This window comes from Mustelus asterias, chromosome 8 (genome assembly GCF_964213995.1).
Source record: "Mustelus asterias chromosome 8, sMusAst1.hap1.1, whole genome shotgun sequence".
In the NCBI taxonomy this organism is placed as follows: Eukaryota; Metazoa; Chordata; class Chondrichthyes; order Carcharhiniformes; family Triakidae; genus Mustelus; species Mustelus asterias.
Genome location: NC_135808.1, coordinates 70,498,522 through 70,516,591, shown reverse-complemented (window position 1 = coordinate 70,516,591; position 18,070 = coordinate 70,498,522). Strand labels below are relative to the sequence as shown.

Below are 18,070 nucleotides of genomic sequence, written 5' to 3'. Positions count from 1 at the left end.
TTGGGCTGGCCAGCGATCAGGAGGCCACCAGTACAGGGCTACTGCACATGTGCTGATCTCGGCGCTGACAGATCGGCATATGTGCAGTGGTCCGCTCAGCTCTATGCTGCCAGCCTCGCCAGTGGGATTAGACCCTGTCCCCAGCTTTTCAGCGCGATTCACGCTAGGGCACTCTGTGATGCGCAGAGATTCATTTTGGAAGTCCCACTGAAAAAAACCAACAGGATTTACTCCAGTTTTTACACAAATTCAGCATTTAGAATTATTTTGGGAGAATTCCACTCAATATTTTGCTTCTTGTTTTGTACATCTTTGGTTTTTAGCCATTTCCATTAAGTTGTCTGTCTGATTTCATCAGCAGATATTTGGAATCTCACAAAAGCATTAGTCTTTACTTTCAAAATGTTATAATCCTCTTTAACAAAGCTCATTTTAAATGATCAACTATGAAATAATAATCTGGTATTAAAGGATTTTTTTCAATTAAAGTAATGGATGAAAAATAATTGATGCACAAAAGGGACTGCTGTAGGTACACTTACGTCTGCACTGAAATCTTCGGTTTGCCTTTTTCCATTCTCCATTATCACATTTGTATCGTAAACGACCCACATATCCTATTATGCAGTTGTAATTGATTTCACTTCCATGAAGATGAGATTCAACATTTAGTGCTGCGTTTGCTCGTGCGTTATCAAAAAGTGGAGGATGGCCACAATCTATAGGGAGAAATAACCAAGTTCAATGTTATTATTGGTTGTCTAAAAACTGGTATAGTATTGACTAGTTAATAATAATACACTGCGGTGTGCAAATTGAACCAGCATAGAAGATGATCCAATTTATTCTGGCCAAAAGATCATGTGTTTGCATATACTCAGTGGTAGTCCACCTGAATTTCCCAATCTATCAATGGATGTTTTATAACTTATAACTGGGTGCAAGGGATTAAGCAAGCAATACAGACAGTGTTGCAAAGGAGTTTAAGACATGCCCACAAAAAGTAGACCGCGTGCGGCAAAATAACCTAGATGGCAACTACCAAAGTCGCATCAGCAGTTCACTTTGTTACCCAGAATATAAATTGACCTCAATTTTTGGAGAGATGTTTCAAAAGTCACCTATGGTCAATAGACACCTATGGTATTCCTTTCAAATTGACAGCAACACATTCATAAGAGGATAGTGGAGTGGATTTTAACCATCCATGCCTGCCAAAACTGGGCAAGTAAGCAATTCAGCCAATTTGCCTGGATCTCAAATTTTACTGAGGGTGAATCACCCTGTCCTACCATAGGTTCCGTGATGGGATGAGAAACTCATGCCTCAGAGGGCGGGTGGGGGAGGGGCAGGGGGATTGCACCCAATCATGCACTACCCACCTCATTAGTTATGCAATGTGCATTCCATGTCAACTTTTGTGGCAGGGCAGCCAGGAAGTCAGGTGACTGTTGTCCTTTCCGGATGCCACTTTTAAAAGAAGCCCAGACAGGCCTTCATTAACAGGAAGAAGGAAGGGATGAGCAGGAGAAGGCAGCAAGTCACGGCTCCCCACTTCATCCACACATCCCTGGAGCATTGCCTGGAGGTAATTCCTTTTATTTCCCCAATGATAGTTGCAGGCAGCTGTCCGAGTTGACCACTGTAGCCTGGGAGGAGACAGCCAGATGGTCAGCAGCCAAGCTTCACAGGGGGACCACCCTGGAGTGCAGAAAAAGGGTCAATGATTTTATTCACACTGTTAGGGTAAGTGAACCTTCCCAAACCCCCTTGCCACATCTGTTTGTCTCATGGGGCGTGGGCATCACTTGCAAGGCTAGTATTTCTCTAAATGGTCCTCACAAGGTGGTCAGTTCTGCTTGAATGAATGCCTGCAGTCCATTTGCTGCACAATTAGTGAGATAGGATGTAGGATTTTCACACAACCACAGTGAAGGCAGAGCCATGGGGTGTAGTACAGAACAACTATAGGTGCTGCTGCTCCTTTGCTTCTGCTGCCTTTGTCCTTCTAGCTGCTTGAGCTCATGCAGTTGGAGAGCTCTGTTCCAGGAGTCTTGGTGACTTGCTGCAGTGAATCTTGTACCTGCTCTGGCACTGCTGCCACTGTGCACAGTTGGTGGAGAGACTGCATGTTAAGGGTGCTGGATGGCGTGTCAATCATGCAGACTGCTTTGTCCTGGCTGGTGTCCAGCTTCTTGAGTATTCTGGAAGCTGGGATCATCTTGGCAACCAGGGGCTATTCCATTTCGCTCCTCACTATTGCCATATATGTGGTTGCTCGGTTTTGGGAGTCACAAAGTCAGTTAGCAGCTGCAGAATTAGCAGCCTGTGACCTGCCCTTTCATCACACGTGCTCAGAATCCACCTATCTGCCTTTCTGCAGGAGGAGGTGGCCGACATCAGGAGGGAGTGAGAGAGAGGACTGGAGGGGGTGATGCCTGAGCTCCAGCCCCTTACAAAATATGAACAGCAGGCTGGCAGACCATAAGACTGGAGCAGAAGCAGGCCATTTGGCCCATCGAGCCTGCTCCACGGGAGAATAGTGGTGTGATGTGCCTGTGCCGATGGCGCGGTCAATGGTTCCCAAGCATCTAGTGATAAAGAATGCATAATTCAGAGAAGCTCAGAAGATCAAGGTGAATGAATGTCAAGTTTGAGCCAGTCTAGGCAGTCACTTGAACTCAACTCCAGCCCACTCGTGTATCTTCAAGTAGGTTGACCATCCTCTCAACATCTGACAAGATTAAAGAAATGATATAGAATGTACAAGGTGCTGAACTTAGTTCATATGGCATTCTGTGATACTGCAACACACCATCATGGCTAACAAAAGCTATAAGATATTGGCTTTGCTCTACTAGAGATATCTGAAGATACTTCCATTGCACATTGAGCTTTGTGAAGAATGTGGAGTCATGAAATGATGCTGACATTTCTTTGATATTAGCAAGTAGAAACTTGTCTGGAATGATAACTTTGTTGACTGCCTTAAGGTCTAGGTTTATCATTTTTTAATCCTGCAATGGCCATGGCACTGAGTCAATTTGATCAATGACACCGTCTGCTTCTAATCATTTTTGCTCTTATGACACTTCAGTTTGGGTTACAAATGGTGACCATCTCAAAGTTTATGAAAAGAGTGGAATTGATGTGTCAATGTGAGGAGCACGATGGAATCCCTTGCTCTCCCAAATCTTGTAAAAACGGAAGGACATAGGTATGCATAGTCTGTGTTGTCAATAACATAAATGTGAGGTCCTCAAGTTTGAATTGATGTCTATCAAAAAGGTTTACCCCTGGCTCTAGCTATGTAGAAAGTGAACCCGCCTAGGGTGACATTTTTACAGTGAATTAGATTCACAATGTGATCTCAAAACTGAGTGCCTTTCACAGGAATGAGAGAGTTGTGAAAAGTACCGAAGGTCACTTAACTTGGGTACCTTCCAACATTGCTAAGAAGCACTACTGAGATATGGTGATCTTGAATAAGCATTGTTTAAAATGAATTGGTGCTTTACTGTTTGTGATGGTATATACGTGCTGTAACTCACTCGAAGGAAGACACGTCTCCATGTGTTGAACCAAGGAAGTCTTCTTTGACATGCATATCTTTGCAAAATTTTGGAAGATGACCAGCAATGTATTGATCTATGTCAAGAGCCACTTCTTTCAAGGCTGTGGAATGTTGACCATTAGGTCCAACTTTCAGTCTCATTAATTTTCCAGCACTAATTTTTTACTAATACTAATTTCTTTCAGTCCCTTGTATTGCCGAGAAAGTTTTTTTTTGTATCTTCCTCCATGAGTACAGACATAAAGGGGGCTATTTTACCATCACGTTGCACCCGTTTTCGGGCACAACATGGTGGTAAAGTGGGCCTAAAGCAATTAGCGCGATTGGTGCAGGTTTTCGTGACTGGTGCCATTTTATAAGCGCCAGATTTCCAGCGCGATCAGGCTCTTGCCGGAAATGGGTGAGAGGCAGGTTAATGTATTTAAATTTATTTAACTGCTGTTTGACATCTAATTAGCAAGCTCGGTGCTCAATCGTCTGGGCTCACGCCTCCCCCTTCGCCCCCTGTCCCCGCCCCCCCCCCTCCACCCCCCGTCCCCCCGTCCCCCTGTCCCCCCGTCCCCCGTCCCCCCCCCCCCCCTCCACCTTTATGACCTCGCCGGGAAAGGTTCTCGCTGGCGAGGAATAGATATACTCCCCATGAATGGGGAGCAGTCGACTTGGCCTTACTCGTGGAACCAGAGGCCATTGCGGCCCCCCGGAAGGCTGAGGGCAAGGGTGCCACCTGGCACATGCCCACCGGGCACCTGAGAAATGCCAACCGGGCATTGCCAAGGGTGGGGCTAATGGGGGAGGGGGCCAGTTGGGGCAGGGCTAATGGGTGAGGGGCCCTACTGCCACTCTGCAGCGATCGGTGGGGGAGGGCGGGGTTCCGCGATCGGTCTGGGCAGCGGGGGTGGGGAGGGTCGGTGGGGAGGGTCGGTGGGGGCTGTATGTACAGCCGTGGGCCCCCGCGATTGCAGGGGGGAGAGTTCTCTCTTTTCTGTCAGGCCCCTGTTACTGCTAATGTGCACGTGCAGCATCAGTGCACATGGGAACTACCTCCCTCTGCAGGCTTTCGGATGTTTTAGGCCCTGCAGCGAGCAACAGGCTCAGTCAGAATCTTGCAGCCTGAGTGCATATGGGGGGCCTGAAAACATGCCCAAAAGACTGATTTGAATCTCTCCTAGTTTCAAGTCCGCCCAGCACTGAGACAAAAAATGGTAAAATCACCCCCAAAGGGTAGAACTTTACCGCTGCTTTACACCGTAAAATCGAATGGCACCGTTTTTTGCGATTTTCCAACACCCAGATTTCCGGCACAGTCATCTACTCGTCAGAAAACTGCAAGAGGCTGGTTAATTTATTCTGATGGTATTTCCATGTGTTTAGCGATCCCAGCGCTCAATCACCCGGGCTGGTTTGCCTTTATGGTCTCATCGGGAGATGTTCTCTCTGGCGAGGAAAACACCTGCTCCCCATGAACGGAGAATAGTCGTGTTGGCCTCGCCGGTGGAACCGGAGGCCATTGAGGCCCCCCAGGGAGGCCAAATGCAAGGTGCAGATTCCGCTTGGGCAGTGCCACCCTGGCACCATGACAATGCCAGCCTGGCACTTGGGCAATGTCCACCGGGCAGTGCCAAGGCACAGGGCCTATGGGGGCTGGGACTGTGGGGGCCAGTGCCAGCGGTGGGGCCTGTGGGTGGGCGGGGTGATAGGGGGCCGGGCCTGTGGGGAGGAGGGGGCCCACTGCCACTCTGGGGGACGGGGGAGGGATGCAGGGCCGCGATCATTGTGGGAGGGTGGCGGGGCAGCGATTAGTGCAGGAGGGAAGGGTTTGCGATCATTTGGACAGCGGAGGGGTGGCAGGGCCTGCATCTCGGGCTGCGGGCCCCCATGATTGCGGGGAGAGGTGTGCTACTTGAGGCTGCCTGCAGTATCAGACAGACAGACAGCTCTCTCTGTCAGTCAAATCCCTGCTACTGCTAATGCACATGTGTAGCATCAGAGGACTGTCCCCCACAGTCCCAGCCCCCATAGGCCCTGTGCCTTGGCACTGCCCGGTGGACATTGCCCAAGTGCCAGGCTGGCATTGTCATGGTGCCAGGGTGGCACTGCCCAAGCGGAATCGGCACCTTGCACTTGGCCTCCCTGGGGGGCCTCAATGGTCTCCGGTTCCACCGGCGAGGCCAACATGACTATTCTCCGTTCATGGGGAGCAGGTGTTTTCCTCGCCAGAGAGAACCTCTCCTGGTGAGACCATGCACATGCGCAATACCTCCCTCTGCAGGCTGTCTGGCGAGTTAAGCCCCACCCACAGCTTCTCTGGCTAGAAACTGACTAGTCCAAAATTTCAGAGACAGCGTGCATAAGATTGGGCCTGAAAACTTGCCCAAAAAACTGATCTGGAACTCTCCCATTTTCCGACTAGCTGGACACTTAGAAAAGATCTTGTAAAATTCTGTCCAAAGTATTTGTTTTCTTTCTCTGCCATGTCCTATTGCCCATTATGAATTCTCCTGTCTCTGCTTGTAATGAGCTCAAATTTATCTGTGCTATCATTTTCCTTTTTACAAATGTATGGAAAATTTTACAACACTCTTTTATCTTTCTCGACGACTTTCATATTGTTTTTTTTCCTTTATCAGTTTCTTGGTCCTGCTTTGCTGAATGTAAAAAAATCTCCCAATCCTCAAGCTTGCTAGTTTTTTAAAATGTAGGCCTTTTCCTTTTTTCTAATACAATTTTTAACTTCTCTTCTCAGCCAAAGTTGGATCACTTTTCCTGTTGGGTTCTTGTGCTTCAGAGGAAAGTACATATTGTTAAGAACCCCGCTGGTGCTACTTGTGAGTATCTCTAAACCCTGAAGGATAATTTGAAACATTGGTTCTTATTGTATATTTGTTTGGAATAATGTGAAGAACAATGTGCGACCCAGTGAGGAACCAGTCCAATCATTGCGCAAGCAATTAATAAAGAATATTAAAGTAAAAAACAAGAAAAATGAATGAATAAAAGAGATGGCGGGAGAAATAGCAAATGCACTAGTGGTAATTTTCCAAAATTCGTTGGACTCTCGGGTGGTTCCCGCAGATTGGAAAACAGCAAATGTGACTCCACTGTTTAAAAAAGGAGGTAGACAGAAGGCAGGTAACTATAGGGCGGTTAGCTTAACTTCTGTCGTAGGGAAAATGCTTGAATCTATTATCAAGGAAGAAATAGTGAGACATCTGGATATAAATTGTCCCATTGGTAAGACACAGCATGGGTTCATGAAGGGAAGGTCATGTTTGACTAATTTGGTGGAATTCTTTGAGAACATTACATGTGCAGTGGACAATGGGGAACCCATGGATGTGGTGTGTCTGGATTCCCAGAAGGCATTTGACAAGGTGCCGCACCAAAGACTGCTACATAAGATAAAGGTGCACGGTGTTACGGGTAATGTATTAGCATGGATAGAGGATTGGTTAACTACTAGAAAGCAAAGAGTGGGGGTAAATGGGTGTTTTTCTGGTTGGCAATCAGTGACTAGTGGTGTGCCTCAGGGATCAGTGTTGGGGCCGCAATTGTTTACGACTTACATAGATGATTTGGAGTTGGGGACCAAGTGTAGTGTGTCAGAATTCGCAGATAACACTAAAATGGGTGGCAGAGCAAAGTGTGCAGAGGACACTGAAAGTCTGCAAAGGGATATAGATAGTCTAAGTGAGTGGGCGAGGGTCTGGCAGATGGAGCACAATGTTGGTAAATGTGAGGTCATCCATTTTGGTAGGAATAACAGCAAAATGGACTATTATTTAAATGGTAAAACATTGCAGCATGCTGCTGTGCAGAGGGACCTGGGTGTCCTTGTGCAGGAATCTCAAGGAGTTGGTTTGCAGGTGCAGCAGGTAATTAAGAAGTCAAATGGAATTTTGTCCTTTATTGCTAGAGGGATGGAGTTTAAAAACAGCGAGGTTATGTTGCAGCTGTATAAGGTGCTGGTGAGGCCAGACCTAGAGTACTGTGTACAGTTTTGGTCTCCTTACTTGAGAAAGGATATAATGGCACTGGAGGGGGTGCAGAGGAGATTCACTAGTTTGATTCCAGAGTTGAGAGGGTTGGCTTATGAGGAGAGATTGAGTAGACTGGGGCTATACTCATTGGGATTCAGAAGAATGAGGGGAGACCTGATAGAAACATATAAGATTATGAAGGGAATAGATAAGATAGAAGCAGGGAAGTTATTTTCACTGGCGGGTGAAACTAGAACTAGGGAGCATAGCCTCAAAATAAGGGGGAGCAGATTTAGGACTGAGTTGAGGAGGAACTTCTTCACACAAAGGGTTGTGAATCTGTGGATTTCCCTGCCCAGTGAAGCAATTGAGGCTACTTCATTGAATGTTTTTAATGGAAGGATAGATAAACTTTTGAACAGTAAACGAATTAAGGGTTATGGTGAGCAGGCGGGTAAGTGGAGCTGAGTCCACGAAAATATCAGCCATGATCTTATTGAATGGCAGAGCAGGCTCGAGGGGCCAGATGGCCTACTCCTGCTCCTAGTTCTTATGTTCTTATGAATGTGCACTATGACGCTTCAGTATATGAATAACTAAGCATACTTTCTTATCTGAAATTACTTCTTGTCCCCAAAGTATACCCATATTCCTTGAATTCAGCGACACCCCTTTCCCAGACAACATCCACTTTAGTAAAACTATGGCTTTAATTTTACCACCCACCTGTCTCGGGAATTGGAGCAGGCGAGGGATGGACCATGGGAAGGTCTGTTCATCTCAGGCAGGATTTTAGGGTTTGGGACGAGCGAGGCCGGTGAATTCTGCCCTATAAATCAACTCTAGCTCATAGTTACCGTACAATACAACTTAGTTAACCAAGGCCAGGAAAACGTCTTTTGCTGGTTTTTGCAGAGCCATGAGACTGTGTCTTGTAGAGGAAAATATCTATATTCTGCCATTAGATGGAATAGGCTTCCACGGTTTTGATTATAGATGAAACTGGCCTCTCTGAAGATTTTGGCCCATCTGATTATTGGCTGCAAAACTAGCTTCTTTCCCCAAAGAGGGTTCTACCAGTTTTATTGTTCAGTCGCTTTGATATTCCACTCTCTGGATTCGGCTGTCTATCTCTCAAATTCCTTGCCTTTAAAAATTATCATTTGTATAGCTGCACTGATCTTTGGCAAACAATGTTTCTGATTTGTCAATTTGCACCTCATTGTCTCAGGAGACTCGCTAATCTTGGCAAATTGGATCTCTGTATTCTTCTAGACTCCTGCCAATCATGTTACTGGGCAAATCACATCTCAATATTCCTCTCGACACCTGATAATCATGTGACTTGTCTGTTATTTATGTTTTCATCTCAAGTTCACTGTTAATCTTGTTAACTTCCAAATTCCTAACAATGTAACCATGCATTAATTCTTCAAATGCTGACCATTGCCTGCCTATCATCATACCTTTTAATGTAACCTCCCAATCTACCATAACTTCGTAGCTTCCTTTGTTTACTTTTTAGACTTGGGAGGCGATTCTCCCAAAAATGCTGAATTGGTGGGAAAATTGGTCGAGATCAGGACTGTTTTACAGTGCAACTTCAGGACTGAATCTCCGCACTCTGTGCAATGCAGAGGTCACAATCATGAATCTCATTAAAAACCCAGGGGGCGGGGCCTATTCATGCCAGAGTTTGACAATTCTGGAACTCTGCGCATGCGCAGTGGCTCCGATCTGTCAGTCTCCCCGTTTGCTGGCCAGCTCAATTGCTGGTCAGCCCGGGACCACCAGAGTGCTGCCCCTCCAGCCCCCCCTCCCCCCATGGTCCGATTGCAGCCCCCACAACAATTCCCTGGCCAGCCCCAAGCACCCGCCCCCGTCCCAGAGCCCCCTAGTGTCCAGCCCACCCCACCCAGCAGTGATGATCCCCCCACCCCCCTCACCCCGGTAGATCCCCACCGCTGACCCCCCCGGGAGGCAGACCCCACCCCTGGCAGACCACCACCACCCTCCAGCCTTCCCCAAAAGCTGGCCTCCTTCCAGCCCAGACTGATCCCCATGCAGAGTGGCAGCGGGCCTCCCATCTCCACCAATCGCCTCCTTCATGATAATGATAGTTTCTAGGTTCTCACCTGCCCATAGCCTTCCTGTCATCAATTTTTGGCATGTTATTTGTGTCTTCCACTGTGAAGACGAACACAAAATATCTGTTCAATGCCTCAGCCATTTTCTCATTTCCAGTTATTACATCTCCCTTCTCATCCTCTATAGGACCAATGTTTACTTTAGCCACTCTTTTTCGTTTTATATATTTGTAGAAACTTTTGCTATCTGTTTTCATATTCTGAGCTCATTTACTCTCATAATCCATCTTACTTTTCTTTATAGCTTTTTTCGCGGCTTTCTGCTGACCTTTAAAGATTTCCCAATCCCCTAGGTCCTCATTAATCTTTGCCACTTTGTATGCATTTTCTTTCAATTTGATACTCTCCTTTATTTCCTTAGATATCCATGGCTGATTATCTCGTTTTCTACAGTCCATATAATTTTATTTGTGCTACCTTGTTAAAAAATGCTACATAAATTCAGAAAGAGTGCCTTTTTAACACTTTGCTGTATTTTGACTCTATATAATTCTGGCCTTGGTTTCCATGGACTTCCAATGTCCCTCACTACTTTTCTTCTCTTCCTACTATTACCAGCTGTTTTTCTCTCTGAACTGAATTTCTTCACAGGTTCCAAGGCCCCTGCCAAGTTAGTTAAAATTCTTCTCAACAGCTCTGGCAAATCTCTGTTATGTGAGTTGCTTGGATATTCACTGGCCTTCTGCTTTGAGATAATATATAAATATTGCCTTCTTGCATTGCTGCTACATCCAGACAATCCATACCTGTAGCAAGCAAGTTGGTATTGAATCCTGAAATCCATTGATCCCATGGCATGAGAGGATCTCATGGCGATGAAAGAAATGGTTCTGAAGCTGGTGGAGTTAACATTTTCTCAACCATCCTCTTTGCCAATTTGATTGTGTATTCATGCAGTTTGTTGTGTATGTTATATATTTGATTTGACTTGGATCTAGTGTTATCTCTGTATTGCTTTAAGTCTACAACAGGTTTATTTACAGTGCTTTACAATATCTCTGCAATTACAAGATGTCTGTACCACATTTCCAGAGCTCCAGCTGCTCATGTCTTTCTCCAGAAGCTTCTGTTTATTTTGGCTCTTAATGGCTTAAGCAATCAGATGTGTACACAGATAAGTTACCAGGCTAACATAATCAAATACATAATCAGTATTGTGCACTACAGTAGTTTCATGCAGCATTGGTGAAACCAATTCTGTTTTGAGTAAAACCATTAAATTATGTAAAGGAGATTACTGTGACTATGGGAGGAAGAAAGGGAAATGTGAGGAAGAGTAAATTATCAAATTCAAAATACAACACATCCGTTGGAGTTGATCAGATTCATCGTGGAAAGTGGAAGTTTCTTCTCTGTTGTAACATCTTCAGCATAGAAGCCATCTAAAATGCTTCATCCAGAAGAAACAATAAACTTGAAAGTATGTGCAAAAGATTAGCTTTGAAGAGGTAATTAAAGATAAAGTAGCAGCAGAGACTCTGGACAGCAAAGCTGGGATTCTTGAAGATTCCTCCACTGATGATAAAGCAGATGGATTTGTGATGCATGGGAGTCCAAAGGAACTCCCATGGGAGGACATAAGGAATGATCTAGGATATGGGAGTAAAGAAATTTGCACAAGTGAAGCCATGGGTAGATTCGTAAATGTGGGCAAATGCTTTCAAATTGTTGTGATGAGAAAGAAATATCGAAATTGTCAAAAATGGAGGTTGCTGGGCAGGCAGGACTTAATCATAAGATATAGGAGCAGAATTAGGCCAATCAGCCCATTGAGTCTGCCCCGCCATTCGATCATGGCTGATATTCTCCTTGTTTCTGGTCAGCAGAAAGCACACAAAATTAGTGTCTCCGTGCATCACATGTACAAAACACTACTTTAACTTGTATGGAAGTATTTTGTTTCTTGGCTGCATTTTCCCATCAGCAGCAACTTGCACTTGTATAACCCCGTTAATGTGGAAAGGTGGCCGAAGGCGCTTCACAGAAGGAAAATCATCGAAAATGACCTTTATTATACAGGCTCACTTACCAGGCAGAATTACCAATCACTTATGTTAAATTTACATGAAATAGGGGGGATTGAAAAGATGCTTCCTCAAGTATCTCGGGATGTAGGAATGTCAGCCAAAATTGCTTAGGTGAAAATGGCGAGAATGATGATTGACATTCCTCTACTCCACCCTAAATTTGTGTTAATTATCGGTTAGAAATTCTGATTCCTTGTCTTTTACAAAACCTTGTTCAGCTAAAATGTACTTATCTTAAATTTATGTAGATACTTTTTCGGCCAGCAGATGGTAGTGTTGTATTATAAGTAATTTATAAAATAGTTTCATCAACAAAATCAACACCATCCATTGGGATCAACAACGCTTCACTAAAAATGTATCTCGTACAGTTAATCCCAAACAGAACTACTTATAGCAGTAAAATAACAGAGCAGAAAATTCAGACAAATCTCTCAAGTATTTTGCCTGATGGTAGCCCAAGATGTTATTTTGAGGCTCCAGTATTATATGTTCTTGTTCAAAGCTTCAACCATTTCTGCTTGCTTGCTTGTTTTATTTCACATGATATATTCATTTGCTAATTTTCAATGAAAAATGTTTGGCCAATCATTGCTCCTCATTTAGTTACAAAAATACAGCACAAATTGTGATTATTGGTTTAGTTAAAAAATATCCCTGTATCGCTGTGTGTGATATCATCATTGTTCCTCTGGCTAATGTCATTTCTTAAAGGAAACGTTTACCAAAACACTCCATGAATTGAAAACAGGAAATACTGGAAATGGACAATAGAAGCTTTTAAAATTGATGCCAGGGGATCGACACCCGAAAATGTTAACCTGCCATTCCTCCTACACTGCATGAATGTATGTTTCTAAAATTTGGTGTCATTATTTAAGAATTCCTGTGTTTTTCTCTGTGTTTTGCTACTGTGCCATTTTTTTGAAGGCATTGTTACTTTAAATCCAATGCTTAATTTTGTACTGACCAGCTGTGATTTATTTCATTTATCTCAACATTAATCTTGTTCCATGAATTTATTAAAATAATTATTTTCTTCCCCAAATTACTTTCTTTAAAATGCTTCTGCCCTTTAGCACGATTATTGTACACACATTCTGTGTAATTCATGCCCACACATGTTTGGTTTGTAAGAGGTAAATAAAGAAAATACTTGAACAACCTCAGGATATCACAAAATATTTTGCTTCCAAAATGCTAATTTTCTGTATAGTTGCTATTGTAATGTAGTGTAAAAGTGGATAGCTTCATTTTTTTTGTTGAAATATACTTGTAATAAACACATGAGATATACTTGTAATAAACAGTGTTCTTGTCATATTGTGATTTCAGTATAACAACTTACCTCAGCCACAGTTGATTTGGGAACACTTATGCCATAGCATGCCCAAAGTTTAAAATGTTGTATCGTTTTTGTCCAAAGTAATACTACAGACTCTGGGGAATGTCTTCTGCCATCTCGCACAATGCCAGCCTCATTAAATATGAAATGGGGAGTTTTCCAGTGAGGCGGATGGGCTGCATGGCTTGGCGTCATTTTTAAAAGGCATCTTGGCCCACTGTTGAAGATAGAAGATGGAACTCCAGAACATAGAAGCTGGACCACTGGAGCTCTCTGAAGCTTGAAGATCCATCTGATCGATTCTCCCCTCACCCCCTGCTGCATGTTCCAGGTTCCACATTTGCTGGAGTCCTCCATTCTGAACTCCGGAGGCAGTCACACACCTCCTTCAAGTGCTGATACATACATGCTACATTGGTCCAGTCGTATTTATCTGCATCCCATTAACAGTTTCATGCCATCTTCTGGTGGGAATTGCAACTTACCATGGCAGGCAAGAGCACAAGATCCAGTTCTACGCTGGCAGGAAAACAATTTTTCAGGTCCTGCCATATTGTCCTTCCCTGTTTACTATCAAACCCGCCATGAGGAGGACTGGAAAATTCCAGCTATATGGATGTAGACAACTATCATCTTTCATTTGGCTGGTTAAGACAGACAATTTGCTACAGGAGTAATGTAGTGGGTCACTGTAATGCCTCCTTTGTAGTTGTGACTCAAGCTTGCAGGTTATATGGTCTGTTCTAGATGACCATTGTTGTACATAGGAGTTTCCAATTTTTCAATTTTGCATCAAATATTCTCATCTGCCATGGCTTGTGAGAATGTAGTTGAGGGTTGTCCATAAGTTTTGCAGAAGATTGAAGCCAGGGATCCTTGGTGATGATTCTTTCACAAGGTAGTTTGTGACTTCTTGTGAGCTCCATTTGGCTTTCCAAGCTTCATCAGATTTGAAGTTGCACTGTCAAAAGTTAAGTGTATGCGTGCAAGTGGGGATGATTCTCCGATCTCACCATGCCATTAGGAGATCGCATCAATCTTGGAGAATAACATGCGAACCTAAAACTCAGTCTTGTATCTGGCGCCAATCAGTTTGCAATTCTCCGGCCTGTTTCTAATGGTGCAAACTGGATCACACCCAGAACGGGCGCAAGTCCAATTAGCACATTTAAATTAGCATTTAAATATGAATAGCTCATTCAAATCCTAGTGCACGGAATTCACTGGCTTTCGGTTGCAGCAAGATAATGGTGAGAATCACTACTGGTCTTCATTAGCTGAGGCCTGGCACGATGGTCATGCCTAGGAGGCTACTGAAGCCCCTGGATGTTCGGGGGCATGGTCAGGCGGTGCCCACATGGCACACTGGCAGTGGCCATGAGACAGCCTGGCAGCGCCAGGTGGACCTGCCAGGATGTTGGGGCAGTGCTGAGGAGGTGGGGCCTGAGTGGGGGCCTTGATTCGGGGGGGGGCGTGCTCTGACAGAAGGGTGGATTGTGAAGGCAGTCTTGATGAGGGGGCAAGTCAGGTGTCCTGATGGGCGGACAAATTGGGGGGAGGAGGTAGGGGGTGAGGAAGGGGAACCCATTGGGGGGGCTCCAATGCCAGAGACCCATGTCGGGAAGGGGGTGGGGGAACGTGCTGCTGATGAGAGGGTGAGTGGAGGGGTGGCCGGCCGGGGGGGGGGGGTGGTTTGGGGGAGGTGGGTGCCTGATGTCCATGGAGTGAAGGAGAGGGGCTCTCAGTGCACTCTGAGATTGGAGTGCCTTGGCGAAATGGCATCCGAGTGCTCTGAAGTTGGGCTCACTGGTGTGCTTAGGCTCCGCCCCCCCACCCCCCTCCGTACCAGCGCGAAACTCCCAACTCTCCAAAAAAGTGATTTAGTGTGGGAGGATTGCGGTGCAGAGCACGCCAATAAGACTGGCCCGTATCTCTCCATTATTCTCGTCATTATGACTTGAGAATTTTTTTGGAAGAATTCCGCCCATGGTGTTGATTAACTTTGTTGAGTTCTAGTGGGTGAGGTTCATTAGACAGCCTGAAGGATTGTGACATTGCAGAAAATGAACAAATGAGCATTGTGCAACAGCAGAATCAGGTATAGGGTTAAGGTGATTTACCACATGGCAGTATTCATTTGGAAGTCAACATGTTTTGAGCGTGGCAGCCTCTGGTCCGTACCAGTGTCCAGTAACTGACTGCAGTGTATACAAGGACCAGACTGATTTTTAAAGCACTGACATGGATGCTCCCCAGCATGTGCCTGCCATTGACCAGTTGAAACTTTTCTTAATTTTTATATTGGCTTATATAGGATTACATAGGTTTATTAAAGATTACATAGGTTTATCAAGGATTATATAGGAAATATGCAATGGTATACATTTTCAGGAAAGGATGAACCCACTTGGTTCTGGTGTAGACCGTCTGGCTTGTACAGTTCTCACCTTTCTCAGAATCGATTCCAATGCCCCAAAAGTCTGAAGCCCTCCCTTCTGAACCATTTCTCCAGCCATACATTCATCTAGTGTATTCCTATTTCTATACTCACTAGTACCTGGCCTTGGAAGTAATCCAGAGATTACTACCTTTTGAGTGCTGTTCATTTATCTCTTTCCTCACTCCCTAAACTCAGCCCACAGGACCTCATCCTTTTTAAAAAATCTATACTGTTAGTACCATTGTGGACCACAACCTCTGGGTTTTCACTGTTGCCCTTCAGTAGCTATTCGATGATATCAATGACTCTGGCACCATGGAGGCATGATGACATCCTAGAATTAGATCTGCAATAGAGACCTGCCTGTGTGTTCCTCTAAATAATGAATCCCTTATCACCACTACTCTTTCCCTCTTCTTCCTCGCCTCATGTATAGCTGAACCACTCATGGTGCTACAATCTTGGCTCTGACTGCACTCCTTCGAGGAATCAATCCCCTCTCTAGCAACCGAAATGGATTAATGAGCTGGAACTCAGAGGAGTCCTGTACTACCTGCCTGTTTCTCTATGATTGCCTGGCAACCATCCATTCCTTTTCAGCCTTCATGATCCTAGCCTGATATGTGATCCTCTTTGAATGTGCTACCACATAAATTTCAGCCTCATTCATAGAATCATACAGTGCAGAAGAGGTTCTTCAGCCCATCGAGCCAGAACCCACCTTGCCCATGGGATGTCATGGAACCCACCTCCAGGAATTTTGTTGGCCAAGTGTCAAAAAATATGATTGGTGGAGTCAGTGGGCAAAAAAAGAAAAATTCCCCACAGTCTCCAGTGTCCTTGAGGGTCCCTTATTTATTTTAATGATGTATTTAAAATTGTGAAAGATTTTGACAGAACAGGTATAGAGAAAATCTTTCAGTCAATTGGCCCAACCAGCTCATGTCAGTGTACATGCTCAATGCAAACCTTTTCTTATCTATCAGGGTAACCCTCTATTCCCTTCTCCTTCGTATATTTATCTAGCCTCCACTTAAAAACACCAACACTGTTCACTTCAACCACTGCCTGTGTGGTGAGTTCCACATTCTCCCCATTCTTTTATCTCCCTCTTGGACTTCTTAAAACTATGTTCTATTGATGGCCTCTAGTTATGCTCTTCCCAACAAGAGAAAATATTTTCTTTATACCTACTCTGGTAAAATCTTTCACAATTTTAAAGACATCATTTTTTATAATTATACATTTAATGGGATGTGGGTATCACTGATAAGTCAACTTTTATTGCCCATCCCTAAATGCCCTTGAAGGTGGTGATGAACTGCCTTCTTGAACCACTGCAGTCCATGCATTGTAGGTTTATTCACAGTGCTCTTGGGGAGAGAGTTCCAGGATTTTAGAACAGTGATAGATTTTCAAGTCAGGTTTGTGTATGGCTTGGCAGGGAGCTTCCAGATGGTGGCGTGCTGATGTACCTACTGCCTTTGTCCTTCTATATGGTAACAGTTGTATGTGTCAAAGGTGCTGTCGCAGGAATGTTTGTGCGGGATTGTCTTGAGCTTCCAATTTCAAAATGTTTGTCCACGGCAATAATGCTGTATCGTGAAATCCCTTTAACGATAATGGCCGGAATTTTCCAACTTCACTCATGGCTGGTGTTCTCCAGTTCTGCTGCAGTGAATGGAGTTTAGCCTGAGCGCCAAATTCTCCGTTCTCACTGGCAGCAGTGGCGGGGCGAACGAAAACGGAGAATCCCAGCCAATATCCCAGTGGAATGACAATTGTTTGAACACATATAATGTGTGGAGAAAGAGAATCAGTCAAGTCTGTATATTTGATGAATGATAATTGCAATTCATTACCTGATAGAATATCATGCAACTTATACAAACCAGATAAGTACATTGCTGTTTACTTCACTTATTTCTATGCATTTTTGAAAAGATATAATAATGAAAAATTAAATGTACTCACCACTCGGTGGGGAATCTCCAGTGGAAGTATGAAAAATGACGGTAAGGAAAACAAAACTACTTAATTTCATATTAGCTGAAGGACAGAGAAGTTTGAATCTGCAGTCTTCTGATGTATTATCAAGATACAGACTGGAACAAGCCTGTTAAAGTTTTACTTTAAATGTCAATATTCAACTCCTTGTCTGTTTGCACAGTGACATTTTAGTTGAATGCACTCAAAATTAAGTCAACAATGTAGGTTACAATTATTGGTAAATCTCAAATAAAATGAGCTTTACTTTCACAACCTGGGTCATTGTGGAAACGTTAATTTTCATCACATAGTTTGTAACAAATTATTTATTTGATTAATTTTGGATTCTGATACTTTCAGATTTATCTTTAATATTTGGATATTTATGGCATTGACAAAAATGTATTTGCTGGCAAGCCTTAGTTGCCCTGAGATGTTTGAAGGCCTTCCTTTTCAATCTCCAGCTCTTATGGTAATGTTGTTCCCACATTGATGTTAAGCACAGATTATACAGATTGGTGAGTGACTTAGAGAGAAACTTGGCCTTGGAGGTGATGGTATTCATAAGACA

The 18,070-nt window shown here is 44.1% G+C and overlaps 1 protein-coding gene across 1 annotated transcript in view; it reads right to left on the bottom strand.

Annotated features, from left to right (window-relative positions):
- The window catches only part of LOC144497223 (complement factor H-like), a 138,314-nt gene extending 120,691 nt beyond the window's left edge, over positions 1 to 17,623 (bottom strand). Inside the window, exons 1-2 of the mRNA XM_078218136.1 lie at positions 17,485 to 17,623; positions 543 to 719 (exon numbers count right to left, since the gene is read on the bottom strand). Of these exons, the coding sequence (XP_078074262.1) occupies positions 543 to 719; positions 17,485 to 17,554 (247 nt within the window). The 5' untranslated portion in view covers positions 17,555 to 17,623. The remainder of the gene's footprint in view (positions 1 to 542; positions 720 to 17,484) is intronic.
- Positions 17,624 to 18,070: the final 447 nt, after the last annotated feature.